The 14,943-nt window shown below is 38.1% G+C and overlaps 1 protein-coding gene across 9 annotated transcripts in view; it reads left to right on the forward strand.

Moving 5' to 3' along the window:
* The window catches only part of msi2b (musashi RNA-binding protein 2b), a 624,668-nt gene that overhangs the window by 370,627 nt on the left and 239,098 nt on the right, over positions 1-14,943 (forward strand). For all 9 annotated transcript variants that reach the window (XM_039756674.1, XM_039756673.1, XM_039756675.1 and 6 more), the window contains exon 7: positions 3,851-3,899. In XM_039756674.1, the coding sequence (XP_039612608.1) occupies positions 3,851-3,899 (49 nt within the window). The remainder of the gene's footprint in view (positions 1-3,850; positions 3,900-14,943) is intronic.

Here is a 14,943-nt window from a genome sequence, read left to right on the forward strand (position 1 = left end):
TCCACGTTTTCATCCATTTCAACCGAGTTACGGGTCCTTGGGCCTGGAGACTGTCCCGATACTATCTGGTGTAAGATGAGAACCAACACTGCACAGAGCCCACTCACCTCTTCACTCATCACCATTTAACCCTGATGCTGTGTGACTTGTTTATCAGTGGCAAACTGCAGCATAATTACGTTAAAAATGAATTAGGATCCGTTTCTGCATGGGTTTCCGCCGGGTACTCAGGTTTTCTCCCACAGTCCAAAGACATGCAGGTTAGGTGCATTGGCGATTCTAAATTGTCCCTAGTGTGTGTCCCTGCAGTGGGGTGGCGCCCTGCCCGGGGTTTGTTTCCTGCCTTGCACCCTGTGTTGGCTGGGATGGCTCCAGCTGTTCCCCATGACCCTGTAGTTACAATATAGTGGGTTGGATAATGGATGGATGGATCGATGAATTTGGATCAGTTCATCTGTGAAGCACAGTTATAGTCCTGCAGAGACTTCACAAAGTCTGCATCAGGATACTCAATTATGATCCTAAAATGTTTATTTTTATACTGTATTGAGGATTTGTTCTGTTCTGTATATTGTACTGTATTATATTGACCCCCTTCTTTTTGACACCCACTGCACGCCCAACCTACCTGGAAAGTAGTTTCTTTTTGAACTGCCTTTCCCAAGGTTTCTTCCATTTTTTCCCTACAAGGGTTTTTTTGGGAGTTTTTCCTTGTCTTCTTAGAGAGTCAAGGCTGGGAGGCTGTCAAGAGGCAGGGCCTGTTAAAGCCCATTGCGGCACTTCTTGTGTGCTTTTCAGCTACACAAAAAATAAATTGCATTGTATTGTATATTGTATTGTATAATGGAGGTCTGCAGTGGCTGTGGGCTTTTGATTTAACTTGAATTAGAACCCATTTATTTACTACTAAAGCAATATTTTTTGTGGAGTCTTTAGTTAACCTGTTCATTACGATTCAGAGCTCTTAATTGCCCATATTAGTTTTAAATAGCTACATTAAGGTTTTAATTGTTGTCTGTTTTCTTAGACAGCCATCAATTAATAATGGGGTGCAAATGACTAAGGAACCTCTAACTCTCCAGCTAACATGCTTCCATATAAACCTGTGTGTATGCATCATGAAGTATCTGTGTTAATAAAATATTCTGAAATAAATGAGAGAGAAGGAAAGGACCACAAAACATATGGATAAGGTTTTTAGAAAACAAAAAATGTACAATTTTTCCAATAGAAGGATGAAAGCATTAACAAGCTATATAATTAAATACTAAGTTTCATTATCTGTTAGGTCTGGCAAAAACCTGCAGCCACTACAGACCTCCAAGACCATAACTGAGTACCCCAGTTCTACATTAAAAAAAGGAAGAGTAGCGAGCTTCGCTTCTGTTTACTTTCCTGATCTGAGTCAATGATAGCTGAGGTAAAACTGGCTTACACAATTGAGTGCAAAATGCTGTGTAAACCCTTATTCCTGTTAGAAAAAACAGATTATCGGTCTCGGAGAAACCTGGTTAACACGTGTAGATTTCTCTGGAAGTAACGCGATTATGTGGCCGTTTAAACCCACAATCGGGTTACAGTAATCACCTTCTTAGCTTTGAACACGCTTTCATCAGCCGGAGGTGGAAATGTCTACAAGATAAACTTCCTGAGGCTAATGCATAGGTGATTGCATTATACCTTTTCTTGTTTGAAATAATCTGTATCAATATTTCAGCTATATCTAAATTTAGCTGAATGTCAGTCTGTCAGTCAGTAAATCATTTTCCAACCCGCTATAGCCGAGCGCAGGGTCATTGGGGTCTGCTGGAGCCAATCCCTGCCAACACAGGGCACAAGGCAGGAACAAACCCTGGGCAGTGCACCAGCCCACCACAGGGCACACACACACACACACACACACCAGGGACACACTAGGAATAATTTAGGATTGCCAGTGCATCTAACCTGCATGTCTTTGGACTGTGGGAGGTAACCGGAGGAAACCCACGCAGACACGGGGAGAACAGGCAGACTCCACACAGGGAAGACCCAGGAAGCATGTACAGTGCCCAATCCTAGGCGCAGTGAGTTGGGGGATAACAAATCAAAAGTAACGTCACAGTTGATTACTTTTTAAAGTAATGAATAACCTAATACAATACTTACTGAAGTAAAAATATCTGATTTATCATTGTTTAAGCAGCACTGTGCAGGAGGCCAGTAGCATACGTTGTATCGGTACATTGCTCTTTTGCAGGGCTCAGTCGCACAGCCAAGCAGAAAGCAGAGTGCCATGTGCAGTCCTTTAACAGCAGTGTAGTTGGCATCCAGCTGTTTGCTATAGATATGTGAGCGGGTGATACTGTGGTTCACATCACTCAAGGATGTAAAAAGGGGATAGATATTACTTACTTCACTGTACATGAAGGACTCAACATCTTTATAAAACACAAGAAACTTATCACAGGTTTCATGCTAGTTTTCAGATTCATTGTGTCTGATGATGACATTTAACTCTTTTTGCACAGTTTAATGATGTTGGAGTGTCTGGGAAAAGGGAGAACTCCAGAAGAGTTATTACCCATGTAAGCCCGGATTTTTAAGAAACCAGGTTTCTGCCTCACCCTGGTTAATTACCTTAACCCGGCTTATTGTGTGGATGTAAATCCATTGAATGCTGCAGGCTATAACGGGTAAAAGTGAATTTATATGTAGTAGTACTTTAAGTAATGTTTCTAATTAAGACATGTTTTAGGATTATTGTATTAATAGTAAAAATGGATAAATCAAAATATATTAAGAAAAAAGATAACATATGATTTAAAGATACAAATGCTGAAAATGAATGTGTATTCCAATAACTGAGCTAGTGTTCAGTATTTGGCCAATAGAGCTGATGAAATAAAGACAAATGTAAATGTCAAGGTTGTGCTTTATTTCTTGTTTGCTGATGTAAACTTGGTACATTGTGTTTTATATTGGAAACGACAGTTGCATATAAGGCTGATAGAGCTTCAATCAACTCCCATTCGTTCATGGCTTCAGTTCGTCTGTGTTCATTGGCTTATGATCCTAGCAGGGTCCAGAATTCACAGGCACGTGATTTGGTTGTTACCTAGTGACCATTGCTCCTGTAATCAAGTAACACTTTGGTTAATAATATTAAAATCATTTGTTTCTTTAAATTATTTGTGTCAATAAAGCAAAATTAATGAGGACTGTTTCTGCAAATGGTTCTTGTCTGTTTATTCTATGTTTGCTAAGGCCTCCTCCTGTTTTCCTTTGCTTTATGTATTAATTGTGATAATGAACACATTGACTTAGACAGTTTTTAAATAAGTGTTATCTCCATTTAGTTTAAAATAGAATGGCTGTGGTAAGAAGTAAAGCGTTGCATCAGCAAATTTAGAATAGACATAGTGTCAACTGTGTTTACTCTCACAAGATCATTCAGTTTTGAAGGCTATAGCAGAATACTTTACCAAGTATATGACTACTTCTTAAAATTCATCCATGGCTGGGACTGCTTGAGAAAAGGATGTTTTGCTTTTGCATATAAGCAGAATAATGCCATGGTTTTTAAGTTATTCACATGCTTATTGAGCCTGATTTGTTATTATATTTATGACACAGGGAGTGAGGCGATTGTTTATTACGTATTGCTTCATTTACCGTCAAGATATTAAATGGTGAAAGAGACCAACTTGCTGTCAAACAGAATTTTCTATTCTCGTTATCATTCTTTTAATATCGTTGTTGGAGATGTTGTAATTTCTGCTACAAATTGAATTTCTTCTCTTTTAACAGTTCTATTATTCTGCTATATAATACATCTCACAATGTTTTATTTGTGTTTTGTGTCCTCTAGGTAGAAGATGCCATGCTTATGTTTGACAAAACTACTAACAGACATAGAGGTAAGTGGAAGAGACTTTATAGACTCTGATGTGCTTGGAAATCATAACAGGTGGTCTCATGATTGTTTAAGGTCTGTGGGAACATTCTGTGGTAAACATTACATTTAAAATGATCATGCTTAAGTACACAGTTTGTTTCTGTAATTTTGATGGAATTTGTGAAAACATTTATTAATGTAAAGTTCAGAATTTGATTATTCAAATGTAAATTACAATTCAGTTTAGAGACATGCAGGTATAGGAACTATGGAGGCTCACTTATGACATTAACTTTGAGTTTTGCAAATAAGAAAGATTTTCTGTAATTTATCTTCTTATTGAAATAATGAAACGGTTTGTTATTTTCATTTTCAATGCAGGCATTGTCACGCTCAGTGATATTTTGCCAGAAATTAATTACAGAAAGTAATTTCTGGCTCCATATAGGTAATATCCAGAAACAGGTAGATTGGCAAAAGTCTGATAAAGGCCACAGGTTAAATTGTATAAAGTCGGTGAGAGGCGAACCCTTTCATCAACCAATATCTGCATCATGGCATAATATTTCAAGTCATGTATACTGTACCTTTACTCTTGGCTTTAACGAGAAACCAAATAGTTACTAGGGCATGCAGTTTGTCTGTCTTAGGAATTGCAGGCCTTCAAAATTGTTGCTGTTTTCACTATTTTTTAATTTTTTTTCCTTTCTTTGCCTTTTTTTCTGGCTCGCAGTCCAGTGTCTTATAAAGCGGCACAATGACAGCGTTGTTGCAGTATCACTGTGACATATTTATCATTTACTCACACCTGTGTCAGGGCATGGCATGACTGTGCATGTGTTAATTAGTTGCGTTGTGGTGTCCAGTATTAGCTTGGAAACACAATGTTGTTGGCATTTGTTTTTTCTGTGTTCGCTACCATAAAAATAATATATTAAAAAAAAGCATGTACAAACATATATGTAATTTCCAGAATTGTTGATCAAAGTTCATTTGTATTCAAATAGTATTTTTAATTTAAGCATTCAAATACCCTGTTTTTGGCTGATTTTTCAACTAGTTATTTATACATACACACACAAAGATTATGTAAGTATGTATACAGTGAACCCTCGTTTATCGCGGTTAATCCGTTCCAGACTCTACCGTGATAAATTAATTTTCGCGAAGTAGGATTCTTTATTTATAAATCAAATATTTTCGCAGTTAGAGTATAGAAAACCTGTTTATGACCTTCTAAATACGTTTTTTAACATTATTAGAGCCCTCTAGACATGAAACAACACCCTTTAGTCACCATTACACTCGTATTACTCAATATATTAGACAAAATAAGACATATTAGACGTTACAAATATCATATTACTAGGCGCACTCGCCTTTTAAGGCGACCAACTTTTATCTTCAATTATTGTGCGCTCCATGTGTACATCAGGCATGTAAGTGTAGAGAATGAGAACATCAAAGTGTCCATTCATAACATCTCTTTTTTTTATCCCCTCAAGTGCCTGTCCAAAGTCGTACAATGTCAGCCCGAATCTGTACCGCTAAAGACAGAGTTTCATGGACTAAATCAGCTATAGATGAGAATAAGCAAGCACCATCTCCCCTGATATTTACTACGCGGTGAGGCATTTGTACTCCATCAACATTAATTATTTCCAGAGACATCATTTTTTCTATTTTTCCAGCGCATCGCGCACAAAAGCAAGGGAACGATGAGAGCACCAGAACTCTGCTCACATCGCCGCTCGCACTCAAGCCGCAAGTAGTAAGTCTGTAATAAGCGGAATACCACTACGCTTTGCACTCACGGGACGGAAGGAAAACGGGGAAACGCTTTTATATAGTAGATTATTGTACGGTACATTTAATTGCACACAACCACTAACCTATGAATGCACGACCTCAGTAGGAGAGTCTTCAGAGGTGGTGCAGTATCTTCAGCAGGTGCGTTGTTGTCTTCAGTGAAGAAGTACTAGGAGTAGGCAGTGGGTGTCTGGGTGCGCGGCTGAAGAACATCTTGATAGGCAGTTGCTGGCGCTGTCTTTTCACATGCGTGAGGAGGCTTTTGTAGGGTATTGCGATCTTTAATCATATACAAGAGTTTCACCTTCTTCTGGATAGTAAGCATCTTCCTCCGGCGCTTAGTTTTATTGTCAGAAGGCTTAGAAAAAGCAGCACGTTAGGAGCCATCGTAGGGCTTAGATAAAAATTCTCAGAAAGCGCATGCGTACTGACGAAAGCGTGTATGAGAAAAAAATCGCGATAGAGTGAAGCCGCGAAAGTCATTGCGCGATATAGAGAGGGATTACTGTAATCGGTATGCACTGTATAGATGTGTATGTATGTGTATATGCATATATGCCCCATAACCCGAACAGACAAATGCACTGGACACAGGGTAAAAGCAGCAAGAAGATATTTAATTCTTTGTCTTCTTAGGAATAGTGCTCTAAGCACTTAAGCCACTACTAATATAGATCAATAAATACAATAATAATTACAATAAAGCACAATTCTGTCCTCCACGCCTCTCTTGTCTACTACCTCCTGACTCTGGCTGGCTTGCTTGGTTCCCATCAGTCCTTTATATAGTCTTCAACCTGGAAGTGCTTCTGTCCTTCTGACCACGTGACTGGCTAGTACTTCCGGGTCTAATGAAGAATTGGCTCTTTTCTTCAGCCCGGAACTACTTTGGGGCTTCCATCCTCATGACTACCTCCTACTTCCAGGCTATAGGAAAAGGATGAGTCCTCTGGTCCTTTAATAGCTCCCCCTGGCAGCAACCACAGCACCCAACAGGGCTGAGAAGCCAAACTCCAAGTCCCTTGATGCCCTGTGGAAATCTGGGGCACCACCACACTCCAGGGGAGCTGCCATCTTGTCTTCTCGGTGAGGCAGTGTCCAAAAATATCTGCCTTCCCCCATCCTGTGTTTCTACTTTCTACTCTTTTTTACAGATTCTTCCTTATCACATATACTTTCAAAGTTACAACTATTTTAAATTGCACACTGACTTTATGGACACCCTGTGTGTGTGTGTATGTATATATATATATATATATATATATATATATATATATATATATATATGGTTGAAATAGTTTTACTGTCAAATAATGCAAAGACTATGCAACATGTCTTTCGTCCTAATTCTGGGCTCATCAGGCATACACACTCACTGCACCCCCTTTCGGGAATCGAACCTCGGACATCAGCGCTAGAGGCAAAGCCTCTTGCATTGCGTCACAGCGTGTGGTTCATTTATTTGACAGTATGTAGATCGGGGTAGTTACATTCATGCCATTCATAATCTGAATCACAATCTGATTGTATGGGTGGTTACCTACCAGGTAACGCTTGTGGTTGGTCTGCAAGCCGGCAAACATCCGCCACGGTGCCCTCTTCCAGTTGCGAGAAGCAGATCATAGAATGGTTGAAATAGTTTTACTGTCAAATAATGCAAAGTGTACACGATACGTGTTTCGCCCTAATTCTGGGCTCATCAGGCGTACACACTTACTGTACCCCCTCTTGAGGAATCAAACCTCGGACGTCAGAAATATTTTGTGTTGACTTCACCACCTATTGTAATGCTTTGCAGTCTGAACTGAGCAAGTGAACACACCAGAATGTTATACATTCTACATTCAGTAGAAGCTGGTGAGCACAGAAGGAGAAGAAGGAAACATTTGGGCTTTCCTTAGATGTCTGAGAAGGTAAAGGTATTGGTGAATCTTCTTTGCGATACCTGAGATATGTTGTGCCTACTTTAGATCATCAGTAGTGGCAACTCCGAGAAAAATAAAGCTGCTGACCATCTCCACAGTAGAAATACGTGATCAGCTCCGTGGTTTTGCTGACATGAATGAAGAGATTATTGTCATGGCACCACTGTGTCAGAAGGCAAATCTTTTCTCTGTCGGCCATCTCATCAATGTTGGTGATTAGTTACCCCATGCTGACCTCTTGTTATGTCTCTGTATCACTTTTTTAATCAAGAAACCTCAGTGGCACATCAAGTGCCCACATCAAATTATGTTCCTTTTTAATTTTTGTGCCAGCTGAATCCTGAGAATAAGGGGAGAGAGTTGTCTTCTTGATGCACACTGAAGATTGACTCTGCTTCGAATGGGACAGGGCAGACAGCCAGGGACTACTTTTGATGTCTTTACTCAGTACAAGCCAGAATCCTACCTAGGATGTAGTACCTGTATATCAAGGAGCTATTAATGTGCGGCGGCTCTGGAATTTTGTTTATGTAACCCCTAACACTTGCACACTATATGTACAGTTTATGCATTCAGCCACAGCCCTGAAAATATCCATATAAAATATTTTCCCAGCCTGTTCTTGTTCAGCTTATTAATATCAGGAAGTGAACAAAGACAAGACAGGGAACAACAACTGAGATTTAGAGGTAAAACAGTTTTTTAGTATTTTATTCAATAGTTGGTGGTCCACCGGGGTAACTTCCGCAAACTGATTTACAATATCCTTTCTGTATAATGTAGCCCTTGTAGCAGTGGACAGAAATAAAGAAAACTTTATACATAGAGAAAAATAGAGCATGTAACTCATCACTAAGGTGCTATAGTACATTAAGTTCCATGAAAGTAGTGCCCTAGTTATATTTACTATACTGCTCATTGTTTTATTTTCATTTTTAAGTGATTTGCCTTATCCCTAAATGCTCTTCCACCAGTTTTATCAGCCTCATTAAGTTTCAGTTTCCTGTGAATGGTGACACAACATTGTAGTTGCTATTGTCTATTACAATTTGAGCTAATTGACTCATGAGCATTGTGTTAGATGCCATCTTTGGTATCTACTTACCAAGTCTATCCACGCAGAGCAGTTTCTAGTGAATTTGTTGGGAGACTATTTCCTTTATTCAGTGACATACTGCAGAGTTGTACAGTGAAATGTTTAAATCATGTAAATCCAGGTGAGATGCATTGCCATATACAAACTGTGAAGAGCAAAGTGCAGTTCAGTCTTTTTCCATCTTAAAGAAAGTACTGGTGGAGACAGTGACATTTGATGTCAAGTGGTCATCCCAGTAATCCTTACTGGTAAATGAATAATGAACCTGCTTTTTGTAGCATTTTTAAAGCTATGCAAGGGGATTTTTTGCCGTACTTTGTTTCACATCACCTTCACTTTAAGCTGAAGTTTATGTTGTGGCTGTATTACTGTATACTGTATATCCTTGTACAGCATTCAGATTTTATGTATTTAAAGTAGAGTCTCATCTTTGATATGATTCTGGTTTTAGTATGTATTGAAACTACAGTTGTTTTGGTTGTGAAATATCTGTTGAGTATGCAGTAGTTGGTCCAGCAAAAAGCAGGCTTGAGTGGTCTATCAGCACAACAATCTGATATGCACAGGGTTACGTTTGCAGATGAGTGTGAAAGTAACTGAGGTGACACTGGGCAACAAGTGAAGTGAATGTAAGTGACATGTAGGTGTACATATGGCACACATAAACCTGATGACTATGAGAATGCACTTATACTCCCATTCACGTACACTTTAGAAGAACCTACAGTGGTTTGTTTATAAATTAGTTCAGAACTGCATAGACTGTGTGAGAAAAAATTCAGGGTCCACAGTAAATACTGATATAACATAAAGAAGTGTGCATGTTGTAAACAATAGAAGCATCGCCTAATTATGCAACATTGATTAAGGCCGTGCTGAAGACAAAGAGGATAGCATCAAATCAGCATCACGCCATCACAAACGAAGGTCACACTGTATAGGCAGCTTTAAAAATAAACCCCTTCACAACTTTTTCTGTTGAGGCCTAGCTGGAGTTCCAAGGCAATATAATATACTTATTACATTCACAAAATAACTGAAACCTTTTTTTTTTTGCCATATTTAGTGTCATGTGTAGTCACCTTCACAATACTAGGCAGACACTTTTAATCATTTTAATACACTGTACAAAACAAACTGAAGCTGAACACAAATAGATACACATAATAGCCATTTTATTAGCCACAGGAACAATTTTAAATATATTTTAAGTAATATTTACACATGACTTATTAATTTCTGACTAGGCATGGTTTTCCAAGTGAAATTAGTAGATTATTATTAATACATATGAAATTGATTTTCCTGTCTTGTTGGGTTTCAGTTCACCTATAAACGTAGCTTTTGAATAATTGACCATGACCATGATCTGTGCCCAGATTACAGCCATGTGGCACTGATCATTTGTCACAATGAATGTCTGATTAGTTGATACTTCAATTACAGATTAGTTTGTGGTTTTAAATTTACCTTGGGAGAGGTCAGTTCAAGTTGTATACATTGTATGATTTACTCTTTAACTCGGCTACCCGCTTTTTCTGATGGTATGAATCCCCAGTACAAGTTAGTCAAACACCCAGACAGGCACATGTAAGCTGCTTATTGCCCAACTTCAAGTTGCTCTGCCAGGCCGCAGATGGCTACAGGGGTCTGAACCTAACAGCAAGCGTAGAAGGTTGCCTGAACTGCTGATTAGGTGTTTCTTTGGCTGCAAGATCTTGCTTAGGGTAAGCTGAGGAGATGGCCATTTTAAGGTAAAGCACCAGGGTCTTGTTTTTAAAGTGAAGCTTTTTGTCCTAAGGATTTTAATCTGGCTTTTAATGGATCTATTTATTTGACTAGTTTTAATCTCCACAGTTCAATTTTATGGATTATGTATTTATTGAATACACAGCACTTATTGATCACTTTAAATTTTTGATTGTTTTTAATAAAAGCACTTTAGCAATTTTGCACCAACCCCTTGATTTGTGTGTTGTGTTTTTATCTGCTGGCTCATCCCATGGGTACGTTATTGGTGGTAGCGGGTTCAAGAGGCTCCCTAAAGCAACTTGGAGTGTGGAGCCGACCCACAACGTCACAGTAATTCTGATACATCCCTTTAACCAAGAGCACAATAAGGGGTCCATTGACTATGGCAAAGCCTGGTAATAAAAGTAGTTAATATGTTTGTATGGGAAATTCTGAATTTATTAATTTACGGGCATCTAGCAATGGATGACAAAAAAGCAGTCCAATCTGTACACATTCTGTAAAAAAAGAAAACAAGGGGTTTGTCTGACCCTGGCTGTCTAGCTGCCCAACCAGGCACTACACATTCTGCAATGATCTGCTGTGAAATCTCTATATATAATCTTCATTTGGATCTTGATCTTTGTTTGTCTGCAAATGAATTAGAAGAAGAAGCACTAGATGGCAGTAGAGAGACAGCTAAAACATAGGCTTTGCATTAAGAATCTCCTCCAGGCTTATACTACTGAAGACTGTAGTACACCAGTCACACCTCAAAACACAGACATTCAAACTAAACAAATTGTTGTGCTTTAAATTAACTAAAGAGATCTTCATTTAGATCTTGATCTTTGTTTGTCCGCGAATTCCACGCATGTGTAGACCACCTTTCAGTTTAGTACGTTGTTGTTACTCACGGATGTCAACAATGTGCCAGAATAACGAAAGGGGTGGCGGACAGTGTTACGCTGGTTAGCTCCTGAGTCCTGGTTAGAAAATGAGATTGCCGAAGATAAAAGGTACTGCCTACGTAACATATGAATGAAAGAAAGACAGTGGGTAAAATGAATGACAACGTAACAGAACGTTCCGGAAATTATTATTGTTACGTTGTAGCCAGCGAGTGCTGCGCATCTCACAGTTGTACCGTGGCTTGCTCACATGTCAGTGAAGTGATCCCTATTTATGTTTTAAAGAGCCTGGATACCTATGTGTCCCCCTTTAATAACCATTGCTCCGTGTATATTGCCTTACTCTTTGGATTGCCACAAAGCAACCTGCGAGATTGGAGAAAGGTTGAGAAGACATCGTGAGAGGGAACGATAGCGTCGTGAAAACGAGACGGACTGTGAACAGACAGAAGCAGAAATGCTCCTACACCACCACATAATTACAATTCGGATAGTGATTCCGAGTGGGCCGTTCCTATCGAATCAATATCCAAGGGTTTTCTTTTGTAATTTTGTTTCCCTTATAAAAAATCATAATGCTGTGCGACGAAAGGCCCAGTTCACGACTGGCAGCTGTGTAAGGGAGCCCTTCACAGACAACTTTAACACGCGCAACGTAGTTGGGCTCACATGGCTAGTGTGTCAATAATTTAGGTACACAATAAGTCCAGTAAAGTTAGCCTAGGCACCCATCGAACACAACACAACGCGCAATGCTCAACTCCATGTACATGAACAGCTATTTGTACATAAGAAAATGCTTTTAATATTTAAGTTAATATTTGTATTTTGTTGCAGGTTTCTTATGTATTTTAGCATCAACAAAAGAAAGTTAATTTTTATTTTCCATTGTCTTCCGTCAGCTGATGTTGATGTTTATGCTATCAGGTGGCTATGTATAGAGATCTTACCATCCTCTCCTCAACTCCTATCGAAAACATATCTATACTGTACAGTACACAAAGTGCTTTTAAAAGTTAATATTTGTATTTTTTGTTATACATTTTTAGTGCGTTTTAATAAGAAACAACTGAAAGTTATTTTTTATTCCCATTGTTTTCCATCAGCTGACCTCATTATAGTAGCATTACAAAAAAAGTTTTTCCGGCACTAACTTTAGTTTGAGTGTATCAAAATAAAAGCCATCACTAAGCCCGTAGTCCTACTGATGGGATGCTCATATCTGAAGATCACAGAGTTGACGAGGACAAGCTGTTCACGAGATCCAACCAAATGTCCCTATGGTTCCTGCGCTCCACCACACTACTTGGATTTGTATTGCATGTTAATGTGGTTCTCTGAGTGAAGAACAACTTACCTTTAACAAGTTTCTAACTCTGTCCCCATGTTCTTGTTGAACATGCTTAATTCCAGACATCTTGGGCTTGAAGTAAACTCATCGTAAACAGAGATTCAGCCAAAAGCACAACCACTTGCAGAGGACGCATGTGACTAAGAATGTAAACCATAATAGTGTGGATTTTGCACTTTGCCTAGCGCCAGACATGCAAACTAACTTACACACTACCACCAAATTTGAAGTTACACTACAATTTTAAAATTTTCACTTATTTAAATAGTCTTAATTTACTGGACATGCACGTTCGCATCTAACTTGAAGGTTAATATGTTGGGACTTACTATACTTTGTTAAAGTTGTGATGTTTGTAATGATATCACATTCATTCTTAGATTCTATTTCAAGAAGAATAAATTGATCTAATTGACAATTGATATAATCTAGTGATCCCAAGACAGAGAAAAGAAAGAGAAAGGGAAGAATTTAGTGACAGCCTCACTTCCCAGTTTCCGATTGTATTAAACAGTGTGAATATCACAAGGACTTCACCAGCAAATCTAAGGGGCTGCTGTGCTAAAGTAATGAGTCCTGAGTCTTAATTTAAGTGCTGAGCGTTTCATTAGTATTGGTAGGTTGATTATTCTAGGGCTTGGATGCAATATACTGTAGCTAATGGTTCTATCTCAGACACTAGTTTTATTTATTCTTAGAATATTAGGGGGGCCCGTATCTTGTTATTGCAATGTATGTAAGGTGGAGGGCTATTCCCTTTAAAACTTAATGTGAGGATTTCATAGCTTTCTTATTTTTTTGTGTGGTCACGAACCTAATTACTTTGTCTTCATTTTACACTGTGAAATTGTTTAATAGTTAAGATGTTTAAAAATAGGACAGTCATGGATCAAACACAAGGTCGTGCACTAACATTGCATAGTGACATTGCAGCAGGTCATCTGTTTAATATTTTATTCTGTTGAATCCAGGGTTACGTGTCCCTTTAACAAACAGTCTTTGAGTTATACTTATTTGTGTTTCAGACTTACAGCATGTTTCCGAAATCAAGGCAAACTTCTCTTTCTCAGTGGGGGACAAATTGAGATTTATTTTGACAAACTCTTGTCTAGATAATTGCTATATGTGACTCTGTCTTTAAAGTTTTTTCTCATTGCACTTACTCTTTTATGAAAAAGAAAGCCTTGCTAAATATTGTTTTCAGAAGGCTTCAGGCTAGAGACGGGAATTGAATTCCCCGTACCAATGGAGCTCAGATTTAGTGAGCGTTTGAAAGTCGCAGCATTTAGAATAACAGACACATCTGATGATTTTGCCTTTGGAAATGCAAATTTCTTTAACATGTGAAGGGTTCTGACAATCTGTGAGTGACCAAGTGCAGTTTTTAATTTGTTCTTTATACAATATGCTACTGGAATACAATATACACTTTTTTAAGTTTTACTTGCCAAGCACAATTTCAACTTTTTCCTGTATTATCCATTTTCTAATCCTGGTCAGGCTCTCGAGTATGCTGTCATTCCGCAAGTATTACAAAAAGCAAATGTCTCCTGATTTAGACACCTTATTTACTTCATGATTTGCAGAAATTTTGTTTCTGAAATGGATATTTGGCAATTTACTGACCCTTGTTCATGGGGCTCTATTGATAATAAAATTCAAATTGCTCCTGAAAATCTGCTGTGTATTTTACATTAGATATGTTTCACTGCATATAACATTTGAAGACTGGCTCTGCTTTCCCATCTCTATGCGTTTGGATGTGGCTCTACATTCGGTGTACTCTTTTTGTCAGTTGAGTGTTTGTTTTTTTTTAATAATAAGAATGTTTGCAGCCCCTGCCTAATGGCCCAGTTATAATATGTCTTTGAACTATATGGTAATGATCCTTGTCATATTTTTATAATGCCTAGTATAATTTTTCCATCAGTATTGTAAAGAAATTTGTTTTACTATAAAGTGCTTCATTGTAACTAAGATTCATTGGTACTTTTAAGTCACCCTTAGACCATTTGTGTAATAATATTCGTTTCTCTATCACTTAAACCTTTATTTGAGTGTTTTATTGTGTGTTTTAACTTTTGACTTAAATTTTATCACTACAGAATGAATTCTTAGTGAAACTTAACACTAAAACATTTTTACCCTAAAAATTACAGCGTAGACTATTACAGTAATTAATATATTATTTGATGTTTTGTGTACTAAGACTGAAAATGAGTTCTTCTTTTGAACTGAACTAT

The sequence above is a fragment of the Polypterus senegalus genome, chromosome 6 (genome assembly GCF_016835505.1).
Source record: "Polypterus senegalus isolate Bchr_013 chromosome 6, ASM1683550v1, whole genome shotgun sequence".
Lineage (NCBI taxonomy): Eukaryota > Metazoa > Chordata > Cladistia > Polypteriformes > Polypteridae > Polypterus > Polypterus senegalus.